The sequence below is a fragment of the Globicephala melas genome, chromosome 8 (assembly GCF_963455315.2).
Source record: "Globicephala melas chromosome 8, mGloMel1.2, whole genome shotgun sequence".
Taxonomy (NCBI): Eukaryota; Metazoa; Chordata; class Mammalia; order Artiodactyla; family Delphinidae; genus Globicephala; species Globicephala melas.
Window position 1 is genome coordinate 105,652,343 of NC_083321.1, and position 18,064 is coordinate 105,670,406.

General features: G+C 46.8%; 1 protein-coding gene across 10 annotated transcripts in view; it reads left to right on the forward strand.

Annotated features, from left to right (window-relative positions):
• The window catches only part of NTM (neurotrimin), a 931,803-nt gene that overhangs the window by 901,436 nt on the left and 12,303 nt on the right, over nt 1–18,064 (forward strand). For 8 of the 10 annotated variants that reach the window (XM_030841612.2, XM_060304309.1, XM_060304304.1 and 5 more), the window contains 4 exons: nt 6,891–7,025; nt 8,915–9,035; nt 14,743–14,894; nt 17,972–18,007. In XM_030841612.2, the coding sequence (XP_030697472.1) occupies nt 6,891–7,025; nt 8,915–9,035; nt 14,743–14,894; nt 17,972–18,007 (444 nt within the window). The remainder of the gene's footprint in view (nt 1–6,890; nt 7,026–8,914; nt 9,036–14,742; nt 14,895–17,971; nt 18,008–18,064) is intronic. The other 2 variants (XM_060304306.1, XM_060304308.1) reach the window with 1 other exon arrangement.

The following is an 18,064-nucleotide window of genomic DNA, read 5'->3' on the forward strand; positions in this document are numbered from 1 at the left end:
ATGTACCTCAGTGCAAGAGCAGGAAAAAACAGGTTGGGCCCTCCAGAACTTTGAAAAGTTTCTCATTCTTGGAGAGATCGTCAGACTGTCCTTTCTGCCAGCCATGCTATCTGCATCCAAAAGAAAGATCGAGGAGAAAAACAAATATATATATATATATATACACACACACACACACACACACACACACACACACATACACATATGTATATATGTATGTGTGTATATATATACATGTATATATATGTACACCCATATATATGTATATATGTGTGTGTGTGTGTATATATATATATATATATATAAAATATGTTTATATCTTCTTATTCTTAGTTGTGAAATTAGAGATATTTTTCAAGCCCCCAGCTGGTTTCACATGGGCTATGCAGCTGCAATTGCTTTCTTAGAAGAAATGATCCCAAAAAATTGTATCCCTTGTAAATCAAATCGTATTTTAAGTGAACGGAGTAGAACTTTCTAGTTACAGGATCTGTGGTGAATCCTTTGTCAAGTTTATTATTATTAAGTCCCTCCTGGAAAAGCAGAGATCTGATTATTCTTTCATTTTCACAGTGAGATTTTCCTGTATCAAGGATCAGATGGGCTCAGGCTGAGCTGTAGGATCAGTAACGATAATCACGAGAGCTGCCATTTATTATGAGGTTACCATGTGCTAAGTACTTCACACATACTTAACACTCACGATCACGCTCTAAGGTGGTGTCATTTTCCCATTTTAAAGAAGAGGAATCTGGAGTTTGGAGAGGGAACCATCAGCTAGGATGACTTCAGGGTCCAGTGTGCGGACACGGGCACTCAGCACCGTCCGCAGCACAGCCAGGGGCCAGCAGGGCTAAGAGCCGAGATCAACCCTTCTGCTCCAGCTGAATATCAGACCCTCAGAAGCTATCCTGTGTAGGTAATTCAAAAAGAATTACCATTCTATTTGGAAATGCTTTTTGGCGACGGTCGTCTCACCCTGTCACCGCAGGTGTTGCTGTGTGGGTTTTCTGTGGAGCCCACGAGCCCCCAGCCTGGTCCTGCAGCACAAGGATTTCCCCCAGTGCCAGGCTAAGGTGGCTCTGAGGACCCATCTCCACGCCTGGGGACCCTCAGCTTTACCTCCGCCTCGTTCTTGGAGGCCCCTCCACGCCGCCCCTCACCACTGCCTCTGCTGTCTGAGGGAGAGTGAGGGTCTGTTCTGAACAGTTGTTGGCTGCGGGCTCAGGGCCCCAGACTGCTTTGAGTTCTCGGGGGTAGGGCGGGAGGAGGAAGACCTTCCCCAGTCCATCAGCAGGTGCTGACCTTGCATCTCATGGCAGCATCGCCCACCTTTAGTATCTTCTTTAGTTCTGGCTTTAACCACTTCCTCCCTCAGACCTCAAACCAGTCCCTCTGGCTTGCAAGGGCTGCTGTTGAGGAACACTAACCATGCCTCTATCACGATGTTCTTGGGGACCATACCTCCCAGCATCTGAGCAAAACCACATCTTTCTCCGTCAAAGCACAAAACTTCCCATGCTGGTCAGCACAGAATCGAGGCACCTTGGAGGGACACCATCTGATCTGTCCTGTAAACAGCTCTCCTTGAAGCCCAGTCTGGGTTGAATGGGAACATCTTGATGCAAATAGAGAGGGAAAAGGGGAGCAGAGTCTAGAGGACCAGTCGACTAGTCACAGTATTGGAACTAAATGTTTTAAATGATTCCTTCCAACTTTTGAATTCTGGAATTCTATGTTCTGTATTTTTTTTTTTTTTTTTTTAGTTTCTGAGGTCCAGTGATTTTTCTCTCAGCTGGTATATATTCCATAAAAATATTAAGCAAGGAGACAGCTGTGCCCTCTCCAATAGCTACAGCTGTTCTCTGTAGCTTTTCTTGGGTGTGATAAAAATAATAATCGTGGCTATTATTATTTTCAGTTATAAAGATTTCAAAGCCCAATCAATGAACTCAGAAACCTAGGGTTTTCTTTTCCAAAGGAGTATTACTTAACACGGGGCAGTTTTTGTCCTTCGATGGGTTATAAACTGCTGAGCTAAGTCCTCGGAGAGTGCGAAGTTTCTTTGGGGGTTTGGGGACAGATGTGATCACGTTTCCAACTTGCTTCATTTCACTGCTTGGATTGTCAGATTCCACTTAATGAAATAGCTGTATTCCTGAGAAGTTGGCTGTAAAACAAACTGTGTTAGAGAAATCACACTTCCTCATTGATCTCCATTTGTAAAGGTGCATCCCCCTGAGGAAGTAATTGGCCCCAAGACTAAATATAAAGTATGCTGAACGCTTGATAAACTTTTAAAATCACATATTTAAAGAAAGTCTTCTGTTAGAACACTAGCACTGATGATACTTTTTGAAGTCAGGAAATACAAATATTTTGCTAAGAACAATTACCAAAGGTGGGGCCGTCTTGGGAACAGAGCCATGTGAGTGTTAGGTAAGCAACAGGGTCCCTGATTTTTTTTTTTAATTGAATTCGGTCTGTATTTCTTAGTCTGTTGGTCAATCAGGTTTTTGGTTTGTTTGTTTTTAATTTATTTTTGGCTGCATTGGGTCTTTGTTGCTGCACACGGGCTTTCTTTAGTTGCAGCGAGCCGGGCTATGCTTCGTTGCCGTGCGAGGGCTTCTCATTGCAGCGGCTTCTCTTGCTGTGGAACACAGGCTCTAGGCGCGCGGCTTCAATAGTTGTGGCACGCAGCCTCAGTAGTTGTGTCTCGCGGGCTCTAGAGCGCAGGCTTAGTAGTTGTGGCACACAGGCTTAGTTCCTCCGTGGCATGTGGGATCTTCCTGGGCCGGGGCTCAAACCCAAGTCCCCTGCATTGGCAGGCGGATTCTTAACCACTGCGCCACCCGGGAAGCCCTCAATCAGTTTATTAATAAGAAGTTGACAAGTTTCAAATTATGTAAACCATTTTCCTAGGTGCCTTGAGAGCCAGAGATGCCCAAGACGTGGTCCCTGCTGTCAAAAAGTTTTGATTGCATGGGAAAATAAGACCAGTGCACACGGCATAAAAACACCATTAGAAAACACTACTATAGCTGCAGGATTGGTGTGAGGGACATCAGGAGACCTGGTGTGCTGCCTCTAGCCCCATGCGTGAGCATGACCTCCTTTAAACTTCAATTTCCCACATGAAAAATACAGGATTGACCTAAATCCCTAATTCCCAAACTTGACTGTACATAAGAATTTCCAAGTAAAATTATTAACACTCCTCATCCCAGGAGATTCTGATTTAGTAGGTATGAATGGCATCTAAAATTCTATATTCAAACAACTATCCTAGGCAATTCTTCTGAAGTCAGCCTGTGTCCTAGCTCTGTTGATCTGTTTTCTTTATGTTTTTCTTCCAATAGTCTTTGTAAGTTCTCCATTCGAGTGACAAAGCACTGATCATTTCATAGCCAGAGCACAAATGCTATTAAAGGAAAACTTTGCTTGAATCATTAATCATTAACTCTATAAATTCAGATTTCAGTTTAGTGGTGTTTTTTTTAATTTTTCTTGTTTGTCTGTTTAAGCAGTCCCTATAGGGACCTCATTTCTGGTGATTCAGAGTTTTGTTTTATATATATATATACTGGTTTTCTATCTGGTTTTGCTATTTTTGCTCCTATTTGAGAAAAAAATTGTATGAGGAGAAAGGTAACAATAATGACAATGCAAGCTAAAATGTATAAAGCATTTTTCTATATACATACTACCTTTCCAGTTTAATCAGAAAGTGTACATATAACAATGGGTAAGCAATGATTGTGCTTTTCCTATAATTCTACATTTGGTCTGGAGAACACATGATAGTAAACTTAAGCTTCATCGGTTTTTGCAGGATGACTTAAGTGTAACCCTCTCCCTCTGGTAATATACATGTAGGTCAGTGGAGAACATACACTTTCCCCAAATCTTTTTTTTTTTAATTTATTTATTTATTTTTGGCTGTGTTGGGTCTTCGTTGCTGTGCGAGGGCTTTCTCCAGTTGCGGCGAGCGGGGTCCACTCTTCATCGCGGTGCGCAGGCCTCTCACTGTCGCAGCCTCTCCCGTTGCAGAGCACAGGCTCCAGACGTGCAGGCTCAGTAGTTGTGGCTCACGGGCTTAGTTGCTCCGCGGCATGTGAGATCTTCCCAGAACAGGGCACGAACCCGTGTCCCCTGCATTGGCAGGCAGATTCTTAACCACTGCGCCACCAGGGAAGCCCTCCCCAAATCTTAAGCCACCTAACTTCCTTCCCTACATAAAATTGCCTGATATTAATATATTAATTTATTTATTCACATACAGCAGCACACATGTCCCCACAAAAAACTTTCTAAGTTTTTTACCGTGATTGTCCTAATATTTACGTAGTTGCATTTCAGTCTGTGACAGTAATCCGCCCCCCATCATCTTCTCCATTTGGATATTCCTATGACAAATTCATTCAAGCTTGATTCCTGTAAGTCTTACTGTGGTCACACAAGAACGCGTTTGGGTGATAGAATTAAACTAGACGCATAGTCTGTAGTTGGAAACAAGAACAAGAGACCAGAGAACCCTGTGTCATTTTGTTTCTTTGCTTTGATGGTGTCGTACGCAGCCTCCCAGGAGATCTGAGGTCCTCCCAGTCACTGTTTTGACACTGGAGCTCAATCCAGAAACAGCTGTCCAGAGCTAATTTATTTTCTAATGCTATGGCACTGTTAATTTATAAATTACACTGGTAATTCGAGCTATTATTAATTTCAGATGGTGTAGGGCAAGCCTAATTAAAATATGACACCAATTGCCACACATATGTACCAAGGACCACCATTTAAAATTAATGGGAATATTAAGTGTGACACTGGTCTCCTCGATGCTTTGCACAGTAATTACAGCATCTAGCGGGGAATATCTGACAAATGTAGCCTCAGGTTGGGCACAAATAAACAACGACAACCTAAAAGGAATCACAAGCTCTTCATTTAAACCTCTTCTCTTCGTTTTTTCCACCCTTCCGCAAATCAAGGTTGGTGCTTTTTCCCCTAAAGATGCTTAGGAAACAGTGACAATTAAGGCTCCTGTGACATGGAGAAGGTTCTCACTGGTTGGGACCATGAGGGTCTGTGGGTTGATGTTGACTGTCTTCTCCGTATCCTGGACTTTTGCACACTGTTTTCTACTTGTCAGCACGTCCCTGGTTCTTCCAGTGAATTAATTAACTCTTACTCGCTTGCTCTAATAGACAGAGGCTATTCTTTTGCTCCCCTGAAGGTCGTAGAGGCAGGAGTGTCCCTGCACATATATGTGGGCTCCATAGGGTATGAAGACACCTGGGAAATGCTCAGGTTGGACTTAGTTCTGGACAGTGACACAGACTTAACATGACCCAGGAGCCCTGGCCTCGCTGGGCAGGCAGTGGTCCTTCTGTATAAGAAAGCTGTTGTCTTGTGTGTCATTGTCATTGCTCCTGTTATTATCTTGACCAAAAATGGGGAGCTTAACAATGTCACAGAACACGTACAACCATAATTTACATACCACGCACATAATTCTTTGTATCACAGTAGTTCCTTCTTCTCGTCATTTTTGTGCTTTGCATCAGCCGATACGGGTGGTGTTATGGAGGGGTTTTATCACCTGGGGGGCACTGTGCCTCTTCCCTCCCCACTCAGATGGGGCCCCCTGGGGTTAACATAGCCTGGCGCCCCCTGAGTCTGGGCGTCCAGGGAGATCACAGGGTGACTAGGACAAGTGTGCAGCACATTAGTGTTCCAAGGTGCTTTCATGTAACTACTTTTCATTTGTTCCTCCAAACAGCCCTGTGAGGTGTTAGGATTATATATACATTATTCCAGGGAACATGTCTTCTGGTTTCTGGGGACAGTCTCAACTTCTGCTTGTTGTCCCAGAATAACTACTAAAAATAGCACCCATTTTCCCTATGAGATGATGCCAGGTCACAGGGTAAGGTGTGCTGACTATCTTCATTTAACAGAGAGGTAGGCTGATCCCGGGATGCACCCGGTTGTTTGGTCATCCCCTGTCTCTCCACGAAGAGGTTAACGCTCAGGGTGACTCTGGGAGGGGACAGTGACGATCCTCTTGCAGGCATTAATGTCCTGGTCTGTCCATATCAGAGGCTCAAGGCCAGACCTCAGCGAGGACGTCGGGTAGGTAGACGGTTGTTACTATTATTGATAAATCTTCAGTGGGGAGACTGAGTCTCTGGACGGGGATGTGACAGTGTGATTCGCAGCCCTGTCTTCTTGCTCTTTCCTCTCTGCCGTGTTTGTAGTTAGAGGGTGGAGTCCCTGCTGTTGATTTGTGGCCAGAATCTTGGACCCAAGAGCTCCAGCAGATTGAAGTTTATAAAATGGATTTCTGCTGATTTAATTGAGTGTCTAAATCTGAAAACAGAAATTTAATTTCATTAGTGTTTCCACTGCCTTTTGTGGCTGTGTGTGTGTGTGTAACTGCCAGTGTGGTATGCTCACGATCATGGATTCGTGATCTAGGATGATGTCATCAGCTTTGCATTTCAAGGTTCGGCCTAAACGATACCTGGAGACCAGAAAGTTAATACTCACCAAAGGTGCCTAACTCAGATCCCCAGAGCCTGGCTGCTTGCTGAGATTCGGGCAGGGTAAATGGCAACATTATTCATCACTTACTGAGGACGAGTAATTCTCCAGACTCTGTGCTTAGTGCAGGTAGGAACACAAACATTTTAGCTGGTGCATCAGGGAACCAAGAAAGAGCTGGCGATGGACGAGATAAAAGAGTGGAAGGAGGGAGAGTTGGCATGGATCCCAAGAATCTGGACTTAGACGTGGCACAGTTCTCTGCAGACGTAACCATTGCACACTTTGTTTTCTAAGTCTGTACCTTTGGTGTTTTTTCTCCTGTTCCACCACACCTTCTCCTGCAGCTGTGGGCTTTGTGAGCGAAGATGAATACTTGGAGATCCAGGGCATCACGAGGGAGCAGTCGGGGGACTATGAGTGCAGCGCCTCCAATGATGTGGCTGCCCCAGTGGTGCGGAGAGTCAAGGTCACCGTGAACTGTAAGTGGTTGCAGGAGCCCCCATCCTGCACGTGCCTGAGGCTGCTGCTGTCGCGGCCACAACAGAGAGCTGGGCCTCAGCACCACGCCCTGACTCGGGGTAGGAAACAGAGCAGCCTTGCGGTCCGTTTCCTGCTTTTAGGAGCAACAATTCCAAACTCTTTTAAAACATGATAATAAATTGGATCTGAAAGTGATTTCATATGATCCGAAACGTGCCTTAACATTCTTGAAAGATCGTGAAATAGCATTCAATGCATGTTATACAAGCTTGTCTTTGAATCCCAATTTTTCCCATACTTTACTCATAATGTCACCAAGCTTCACACTCTCTAGGTCATCTCCTTCATAGAGAGCAAGAAAATAAATTAAAAGCATGTGTGTGGAGGAAATATTATAATTTCTGTTCATGGTATACTGATTTTATCTCATCCTTTTCCAATTATGTATGTTGATGGACATGGTATACATTCCTAATTGAACTATAAATAGATAAACATATATCCACATATTAGAGGGTATAGCTCATCCCTGATTTTTCTTACGTGAGGTACTGAACCCAAAAAGCTTGGAGGCCACTGGTCTGGACCCCTCCTCCCCCTTTACCATCCAAATTCTCTCTGACGTTGATGCTGCCCAACTTCCCCCCCCCCTCACGCTTTCCCCTCTCGGTTCCTCGTTATGTCCCCTGACTCAGTTCTCTGTGACATTCTGAAAGTTTTCCCTGCTGTGCCCAATTTCAGAAAGTCTTAGGACAGACTAGAACCCAAGATCTAAGCCAGCAGACAAGAAGCCTTTCTCCTTCAAAACTTAGGTGAGGGTGGAGGTAGAGGAGGAATATCGTGTTTTGGTGATTACCCATTCTTTAATATTTTGGTTTCTGTTGCCATTCAAACCTAATTAACACAAGCAGCATGGAAACAGGTGTAACAATGATGCCATTTTTGTACCCTACCACGATTATTTTTAAAGTGACATAAGATGACTTAAGGTTAATAAAGATTAACCTGAAGAGTAAGGAAATGTAAGCAAAGGGAAAACCTATATAGGAAAATCAGTGAAATCTAGGGGAAATCAGTACATAAAATTTATATGCCAAGGTGGTCAGTTGTGGGTCCAGGATTTGGCTTCCAGTTCCTGAAGCAAAGAGGGGGAACGTCATTTGGTTTGAGGTTTATGTCCATAAGATAAAAGCAAATTTGTTGCTTGGGAGAAACACTGCTTTTTCTGGTACTGAGACTCAAAAAATAACTTCACGTTAAGGTCTCCACAAATAGAGCACAATGACATCACATGCAATATTTCTGCAATAAACAGAAGGGCGAGTTGGTTGTGGCTGTTTCTCACTATGCATTTCAGTGCAACTGTTGGCATTGTCAAGGGCAGTTTGACAAAGCCTTGGAATGAATGCAGGCCACGTACTTAGGTCTAGTCGGTCCGGCTGGATTCAGGGGTCCAGTGTAGAACACCTCCAAGAGTAACGGATCTGTGTATCCTTCAGGCAATTCTCCATGAGTATTATTTCTTGCAACTGAGATTTTGATGGAAATTGAATAGTTCAAGGTTATATACTCTGGCAAGAACCTGGTGTGCAGACAGTCTACAGGGCTGATTAAAGGTGCTGACTGTCAACCCATGGGGTAGAGGGTCCATGGGGGGCCTACATCCTATGAAAGTTGAAAAGTTTAAACAGGAAGTATGCCTGAATACCTGGTCATTCCACCTCTGTCCAGAGGGGAGCAGAAGCAGTACATGTGAGCTTTTCCTTAGAACAATATGGGATGGTTTCATTCTGTGGCACATGGTGGAGACCAGAGGTAGAGCAGGGCATGACAAACACAGTCAGTGACTGCGGCATTTGAGCTGCTATGGGATGTCTTCTCTCTGCAGATCCTCCATATATTTCAGAAGCTAAGGGGACAGGTGTCCCCGTGGGACAGACGGGGACGCTGCAGTGTGAAGCCTCCGCGGTTCCCTCGGCAGAATTCCAGTGGTACAAGGATGACAAAAGGTAAGACTCCCTCCCCTCCTCCCCACAAGAAGAAGAAAGCTCTTCCAGGTTCCTGCCTGATTCCACAGGGATGCAAATGGATTCCTGCAAAGTCCTCTCCTGAACTCCTCCTACCTATGAGGGAGAAACAATACACAAACAAGTGTTTTCTTGATATTAATGAAATTCAGCTGTGTTTGCGACGTTGCCGTGCAGAACTGGCACTCGCCCACCAACAAGCCTGAGAAAAACTATTTTTTAAGGGAAGCAAAATCTCAAAGGAAAGGCCACTAGGAGCCTGTGAGTTTTTTATAGGCCTAGAAAATAATGTGTTCTGCCTGCAGCTATTTTTAACACATTCTCAGGCTCGCATTAAGGCATCAGGAAGGAATGCTCCCGGGCACTAAGTTAGCTGTGTCTGAGGACTCCGGTCCAGTTCCAGCCACTCTCAGGGGTGGTGCATGAAAGCATCCGTGACCCGAGTTAGCCTCCCTTTGTGCCCGGCTTGTACTTTCACTGCAGGAGAAAAGAGAGGGGCCTTTCCCATCCCCTCCTATTGTTGCAGCCGCCATCAGGATGTTTGTCATGATCACTGAAGATTGTCACCGTGAGGAGTGACAATGGCACATTAGCACAGGGTTCAGTGGCTCCGGGGACCAGGCAACGCGCGATTACTGTTACCAAAGAGCTATTTTCAGGTGGATGAACGGCAAATACATGTGCAAGAGCTGTCCATGGTCAGAACACATTCGTAACAATGGGGAGGGGGGCGATACAAAAAGGTCCTGAGGTGTATGTGGGGTAGAGGAGGAGGACAGAGTGACAGAGGCTGAGAAGCTGAGGGAAAAAAGCAACAAAAAGGGGAACTTTGGGAAGGAGAGCAGGTGAGCAATTCCAGGCCAGGACTCATGCCGGGAGAGACCCAGCTGCTGCCTACACGTCTCAGAACATCTCCAGTGCCTTGGGATTCTTTCCTGAAGAGACCAGGAAGTGTTCGTAGCAGCGCTGCTTACAATAGCCAAGACATGGAAGCAACCTAAGTGTCCATCCACAGGTGAATGGATAAAGAAGATGTGGTACATATATACAATGGAAGACTACTCAGACATCAAAAAGAACGAAATAATGCCATTTGCAGCAACGTGGATGCAGCTAGAGATTATCACACCAAGTGAAGTAAGTCAGACAGAGACAAATATCATATGATACCTCTTGTATGTGGAGTCTAAAAAAATGACACAAATGAACTTACCTACAAAACAGAAATAGACCCCCAGACATAGAAAACAAACTTATGGTTACCAAAGGGGAAAGGGGTGAGGGATAAATTAGGAGTCTGGGATTAACAGATACACACTAGTATATATAAAATAGATAACCAACAAGGACCTCCTGTATAGCACAGGGAACTATACTCAATATTTTGTAATAACCTATAAAGGAAAAGAATCTGAAGAAGAATATATGTGTATAAATGTATAACTGAATCGCTTTGCTGTACACCTGAAACTAATGTAACATTGTAAATCAACTATACTTCAATAAAAAATAAGTTTAAAAAAGGGGCCGGACACCAAGAGCTCCTCCAGTCTCTGCATCAACCCCTGACTTTGCTTAGAACCAAGAGTTGCTGAGTCAGAGGACCCATTGTGTATCATCATATTCCTTCCAAGTGAGAAGCAGAACTTTTTCATCTTTAGGGACCAATTCTGGCAGCAACTTAGGTGCATTGTATGTGTCTAGCCCTTTTTTTTTTTTTTTTTTTTGCGGTACGCGGGCCTCTCACTGTTGTGGCGTCTCCCGTTGCGGAGCACGGGCTCCGGACGCGCAGGCTCAGCGGCCATGGCTCACGGGCCCAGCCGCTCCGCGGCACGTGGGATCCTCCCGGACCGGGGCACGAACCCGTGTCCCCTGCATCGGCAGGCGGACTCTGAACCACTGCGCCACCAGGGCAGCCCTGTCTAGCCCATTTTGTAGATGGAAGTCCTGAGACAGAATGAGGACAAGCAGACTCGGGGAGAGATAAGAAGAAATGGCTGGCTTTCCTCCTGTCCAAGAATTCAGAAGGGATAGTATTTTCCCAGTAAACAAACATGGGTATCTTTCTTTGAAATCCTGCTTCCTCTTTCTTCCTTTTTATCCTTTCCTTTACTAAGAACAAAAGTGAGACGTGAAGGTCCAGTATCAGAAAACAAAAGAAAACAAAAAACAAAAATCTATTGAGCTCCAGGGTAAATTCCTGAACTTTCCATGGCCCGAGCCTTCATGAAAATTAATCAGCTGCATCCTGTTCTTCTCATTCTCTATGGGACGAAAAAGTGAGCAAAATGTAGAAGAAACAAAATCTTAAAATACGTGGAGGAAAGGAGATTAGCCTTTAGGCAAATATGGCCAAAGGTGGGCGTAGGAAGAGAGAGCTTGCTGCTGCGTCACGCAGAGGGGGGCTGCAGGCTTCACCCAGGAGGGAAGAGCCCGGCAGCATCACCACGGTGGGGAGCGGCTTTCAGAGCCCCTGGCTCAGGCACCTCTGCGTCCTCCTCTGTCTGAGTCCTCATGGCAGCTCCTTTTCTCTCCTTTAGTAGATTCCGCTCGGTTTCCCATTTGCTGCTCGTGTATTTATTCCCCTGTGTAAATGGGAGGGGAATGGGAGACCATCGAATGCAGTTGTCTGTCCTCCTGGCACCCAGCTCTAGAAGAGCATCTCTGCCTCTGAAGTCTTGTCACTGCCTGACCTTCCTGGGCCACTCGCAGGTCACCTCCTCCAGGCAGGTCTCCCAGGGCAGATTGCACCTGCCTGGGGGAAGACCAGCTCTAAGCTAGCTCACATTCCTGGTGAGCTGAGGGGATTTCTGAGGCAAATCAAAGGAGTCTATGTGATGGGGGCAGGCAGTTTTCTCAGAATTCAGGGTAGAAATCTGTCTTGACTGTGTACTAGCCACTCGACACCTGCCACCACCGTGTGTGCCATTGATCAGAGGGAGAGGGAAGGGAGCCCTGTCCTTAGTAAGGACCACCCATCCACGGGACTCCAGCCATTGAAAAGCATCAAGAAGCTGCAGCCTGGTAGTGATGCCGAATCCGGCCTCTGCACCCCAACACTGAAGTGCATCGGTGTGTCCCGGCCTGGAGTGGGTAGTGAGGAGTTTTATAGTGATGGTTCAGAGAGGGCGTGATCAGCTGGTGGACATTCTTCTGACCGGTTGGTGGGGAGCTAAGCGGGAATCGGCATCATCAACCTTTTGGTTCCAACTGGTCTGGGGTCTACATGCTTGTGGGCAACACACAGGGGGTTTCAGTATCTGCAAAACAGCTGATGTGTATCCCTTGAGGGGGAACGAGGACCCTGCCCCGGGGCTGCACTATCGTGTATTGGCTACTCCTCCCTTGTCTCTGCATCCCCCTCCCTTCCCTGATTAGCATCTGTTTGAACCTGCCCCTTGGAACTCAGGGAAGGTCATGGAGGCTGACTGGAGTCTATTGCCTACAAACAAGAAACAGGGGATACAGAAAGGCTTTTGTGCCCAGGAGCACCACCGAGTCCTGCTTGGTTTCAGCAGTGGTATGGGATGAGGAGGTGTGTGACCACACGGAGTGTCGTCCCAGAAGCTGCAAGGCGCTCTGAGTACCGCTGGCCGCCCTCCTCTGCTTTTAGCTAAAGACATTTCCGAGCTCTCGAGCCGAACCTGCTCTGGGTAAGTGTCTCTCCCCACTGCAGAGCTGAAATCTAGTTCACAGCTTGCTTCTGCCGTGAAGGCTTCCTCCCCAGCCCAGGGATGGCATCAGAATGGCAAATGGGATCAATAGGCTTGGCGGGCTCAGAGAAGCCTCCTGGCAGGTGGGCTTCAGAGCCTTCTCTGCACAGCACCCCCTGGAGGACCAGCATCTACGGAACATGCTGGAAATAGAACAGTGGTGTCTGGCCGCACAGCCAGACACCTCATTCGGTTTGGACTGTGCTCACGTTTTAATGAAGTCCCTGGACTCAGGCCGGTTCACTGCCCCTCACTTAGGAGAGACAAAGGCTCACAGATGAAAATCTACAGAATGGAAAGAAAGCAAGGCAAGTTCCTTCAACCCTACCCTGACTTCCCTGGAGACAGACGTTGGGTTAGGACTGAGGCCAAAATCCTGCTCTTCTCATCACGGTGGTCATAAGTCTTGGCGAAGGAGAGAGCCATCCTGTCCTCCTACAGAGACGACAGCACCTTCAGATAGTAACAAAACAGCTGACATCTCTGCCAAAAACGTCCTGTGGCCCAGGGGCAGGCGGGAGTTTGCAGTGTCTGACTCCACAGAAATATATTATTTCAAATAACACTTTATGGTTTACAAAGCATTTTCTCATCATTGTCCTGCTGGGCTTTACTTTCTATTTCTGCCTTGAATATTGTCTCTCTCGGTTTGATGACTCCAATACCAGCCATTTGCCCCAATTTGTGTCCCGCAAGCCTGTCCCCATACGCGATCATCTTGCCATATTTTACTGTCTACACGTCCTGCTCCAGCCGGGCCCTACGCGGGCAGCCGCAGCTGACCAGTTCCCTGAGATCCTCCATTCAGAAGGATGATTTTCCCCACTAGTATTTCTCTTTCCTGTAGCACAGACTCAGCTTCTGGGCAGGGAAGTCAAATTATTTCAGGGGAAGTAAAAGGTTGGCTTAAAGCCCATTTTCCGAAATAGAGCATTCCAGAGTTTTTTGAAAAGAAGAGAGCTGGTCTCATAATTTCCATGTAGACATGTAAGTTCAGTAGGAATTGCTACTAACAGCCTCCAGAGATGGAGGATGTGGCCCTACCAACCTCTAACGCAGTTTTCGGCTTTCCCTCTCTGTCTGCCCTGTAATGGTGTCTGTGCTTCTAATAAGCGTGCCTGGCTGTCCTTCCCACTAACTCTCTGTGGCTTTTAGTAAGTGGCCCCGGCTGTCGGTATGAGCCCTCGTGGCACACTGGACTCCATGATGGGGTGAAACAGCTCGGGGAGACAGTCCTGGCCACGTAGGGCCACATTCTCAGGCATCTGTAATCTCTTCCAGGCTGAGTTGCTATAATACTGTGGACAGCTCACCACTCCTAGGCCCTTCAGAGTCCCCTAACGTAAAAACGATCCCCGATTCTTTAATCCTAATCACAGCCCAAAATAAGGTATTATCTGTAGAATGCCTCAAGTTCTTAAGGGATAATTTTATCACTCAGGTGCTTGGAAAAACATTGTTCTTTCAAACCCCTCAGGTTTTCCTCCTCTTTGAACACCGAGTTTTTCATTTTTCCGGTTGTCATTATCATCACCATCATGTGTTCATCATCACCACCATCAACATCAATTATGTCCACAATTCCGAGCACCTACCGCACGGATCCTGTTGGGCTGAGTGCACACAGCTGGCACGTTATATTTGTTCCAGGCACCTGCCTTCAGAGAACTTCACTGTCTTCATAGGGAGACGGATATCTGCACTGTGCCAGGGAACAACTCCAGGCACACACCTAAAACAGGGAAATGCAATTATATGTGTGATTGGGGCCAACTTGTTGTGTAGTTGAATGCAAAAAAATAAGTGATTATAGTGATGACAGAAAGGGGGCAGAGGGAAGGTCATTAATTCCAGAGTCTCTCTTCTTCCTTATGAGAGGAAAAAAAAAAAAAATATACATATATATATATATATATATATATATATATAAAACCATCTCCTTTTTCTCTTTTTGGTCTGTCTTTTGTTTGTCTCAGGCTGGTTGAAGGAAAGAAGGGGGTCAAAGTGGAAAACAGACCTTTCCTCTCCAAACTCATCTTCCTCAACGTCTCTGAACATGACTATGGGAACTACACGTGTGTGGCCTCCAACAAGCTGGGCCACACCAACGCCAGCATCACACTGTTCGGTGAGATGGAAGCCCAGGCTGGGCAACGAAAGAGGGAGGGGCGTGTGGAAGAGGGGGGGCAGGAGGGAAGGGCAGCGGGGGCGTGGAAGAGAGTCAGGGGTAGTTAGGCAGGGGTGGGTGAGAAGGGCAAGAAAGGAGGAAGGAGGGGGAGGGAGAGAGAGAGAGAGAGAGAGAGGGAAACAGCACACGTATGAAAGTAGATACCAGGTGTCATTCTATACTAGGAAGAATCCTGACATCAGAGAAAAGGATTTGAAGATACTGAAGTGACGTTGCGTTTTTCCCCTCTGTATCTTCTGAACTGACTGTGGTTATTACAGTTGGGTCTAATAGTTAAGAGCCCAGAGAGGAACATGCACTATTTCCGTACTTGTTCCCTGGATGAGTGTGAAATGTTACCACTTCTGAAACTTTTTCTGGCCATTGGGACGTAAGAGAAACTGCATTGTATTTATAAAAGTAGAATCCTGAGCCTTGGGATCCTGAGTGCTATTAGCGTTAGAGGAAGAATTAACCTAGAAAATGAGTGTTTCCCCAGTTCTCCATTTGTGTCCAAGGGTGTTGTCTGAAGGGATCTGTCCAACCAAGCCCCCATCCGGACAGAAGTCCCATAATCATTCATGCATTAATTCATTCAGTCGCTATTTATTGAGGACTAATGTGTGCAAGGCAAACTGCTGTGCCTTCATTACATATCCGGCAACTGTACTGGTGCCAGAAACAAGGAAAGGAAGCGAGTAAACAAGCTGCCTCTTAGACCCCGACGTCTCGCACTTCTGTGGGTAGAACAGGTACACAGAAGTGAGTCTGGATGCCCGAGCCTCATCCGGCATCCGTGATGGGTTCCATCCCCGGGTAGAGGCAGATTCTCCCCACAGCCCACAGGGTTAATCTCTGGTTGCTTTGGGGGCAAATGCCTCCAGGCCCCAACAAGTTCAGTTAGCTTGGAATTTTTCGAGTCTGGTCCCACGTCCACCATGTTAACAAGCACTCTTGAATGTTACAGGGAGGGAAAGGTGAGGAAGTTAGCAGAAAATTGGCAGGAACCTAAATCCTTTTTATTCTGAGGACCCCCAGATAATTCCAGAGCTTCAAGTAGCGCCCCTCCCCCTGCCCTGCCCAATCCTCTCCATGGCGCAGTGGACCCAGCCTGCCCCGACAGCCCACCTGTGCTGCTCCACTGTCCCATCTCGATTTCCAAATCACATTCCATCCCCCTTATAAAGCCCAGCTTTATCCAGGAGGGCCGGGAAGGGGAAGCCTGCCCTTGATCCCAGAGCTGGCAGACCCGCATGGGCAGAGCTGTGATTAGAGCGATTGGTGTGTCTCACGCCTCCCACACAGGGCCAGTCATCATGGCCCCTCACGTTTGTCAGCCTTTTGGCTTTTGGGCAGGTGTCTGTCTGCATGAACAGAAGGCCCATGGTTAGGAAGGGGCAGCCCCCTCCTTCCCTTGCCTTGCAGATGCAAGGTTCCCCCTGAGTTCCCTGCTCTCCACGCATAGCCTTGCTCGTTCCTATAAACAATCTCCCTCCTCCTTTGACCCCTTTGCTCTTCCAAATCAGATGCATGAAATGGTTTTGCAATTGGCTTTATCACTGCTAATTCCCCGGCCCCTTCCCCTTAAGCCATCTAAGATGAGAAGAGAGAGAAGAAGCAAACTTTAAGAGTGAAATCCTGGCATTTGTGACCAGCAACGCAGTGAAGCACGTGCCATAAATCTGCTCCTTTCCGCAGACCCATGTCTGGCAGTTAAAACCTCTGCCCTCATCCCCACCGGTCTGTCAGCATTCATGTCACCCTGTGTATCACTTGGGACAGTCCTACAATTGCCAGCTTTCTGGAGTACAGGGGGCTCTCTAAAAACTGATAGTATGGAGTCAGATAAGTGTAGAAAGCCTGGGTCCAGCAAAGATGAACGGGGCCCATGTGGGCATGTTCCTTAACACGGGAGGTCTCAGAGCCTTTACACACTAAATCTCTAAGAGGGAGAAAAAGTTTGGAGCATTTTTCCAAATTTAATCAAACAGAAACCAAGTTTCTAGCCTCATTGGAGAGAGCATTTCTGAGGAGCCCATCACAGGAATGCCGCCTGGGTGACGCAGTACCACGAGGCTATGAGATCCCGCTAACGGGCAAGATGGGCGTTTCCACCGCATCAGCTCTGCTGTGGCTGGTCCACAGAGCGCGGCCCCTAAACTATCGCCACCCACTGTCAGTAAGACCTCTTAACAAATGTAAATGCATTCGGGAGTTTCCCATGTCATTTCCTATTATCAGAAGACTCGGCTCAGAGCCATCAAGCCGACTTGAGCAGGTTGGAAAGCAGCGTTCACTTTATGCGAATATACTTTGTGATGAAGCTCATTCTCCTGTAGCATCAGAGAGCTGGCTAAATTAGCATCATGATGCCACCAACCTGCACATAAGCTGTACACATGACCTGACGTTGAAAAATGAGGGATGCTGGTGCTGGGAGATTGCCATCAGGGTCAGTATCTTTGAGGTACTTAAGCCAAACGGGGCAGGGGTGGTCTTTCCTATCAGGAACCAGTAGGGTTCTGAGCACCTTGTCCCTAAGGTTCCAGAGGCTGCAGGGCACCAGGAGAGTTCAGCCCCTGTGATCCTGAATCACAGAGGTTCCTGGGAGGACCTTGCTCCTGCCATGGTGCTATGAGGACCAGAAATTCCTGAACTAGGTCTTCCAAAAGGAAACAGTGTGGGTGTGGATGTGACACAGATCTCATCTGGAGAGGGACTTTGGTCCTGTGTAACCACATCAGCACCCCAGCTCAGCACGCAGAGTCCGTGCTGCCCGCGCTGGGGTGCGTGCGCATGGCCAGCCCCTCACCTTCCGACCGCGGCATCCTGTGTGCATGCACCCCACCTTTCAGCGTTCCTCATGCTGCATCTTGTCCTACCACCTCTGGTTTTTGTGTCTTCTTTTGTTTCTCCATCCCTCCAGAAATGTGTGTGAAAGACAGTATACAAACTATATATGGCCAATATATAGCTACTGTATATAATATATGTGTTTGTTTTCATTTTTCTCTCCTGTATATCCCCACCTGCTTTAGAGCTAAGTGAGCCTACAAGCTCAACTTTGTTACAAGGTCAGTATCCCACCCACCCCTGCTGTCTGGGTTCTCTCCTCCCCGCTTTCTCCCAGA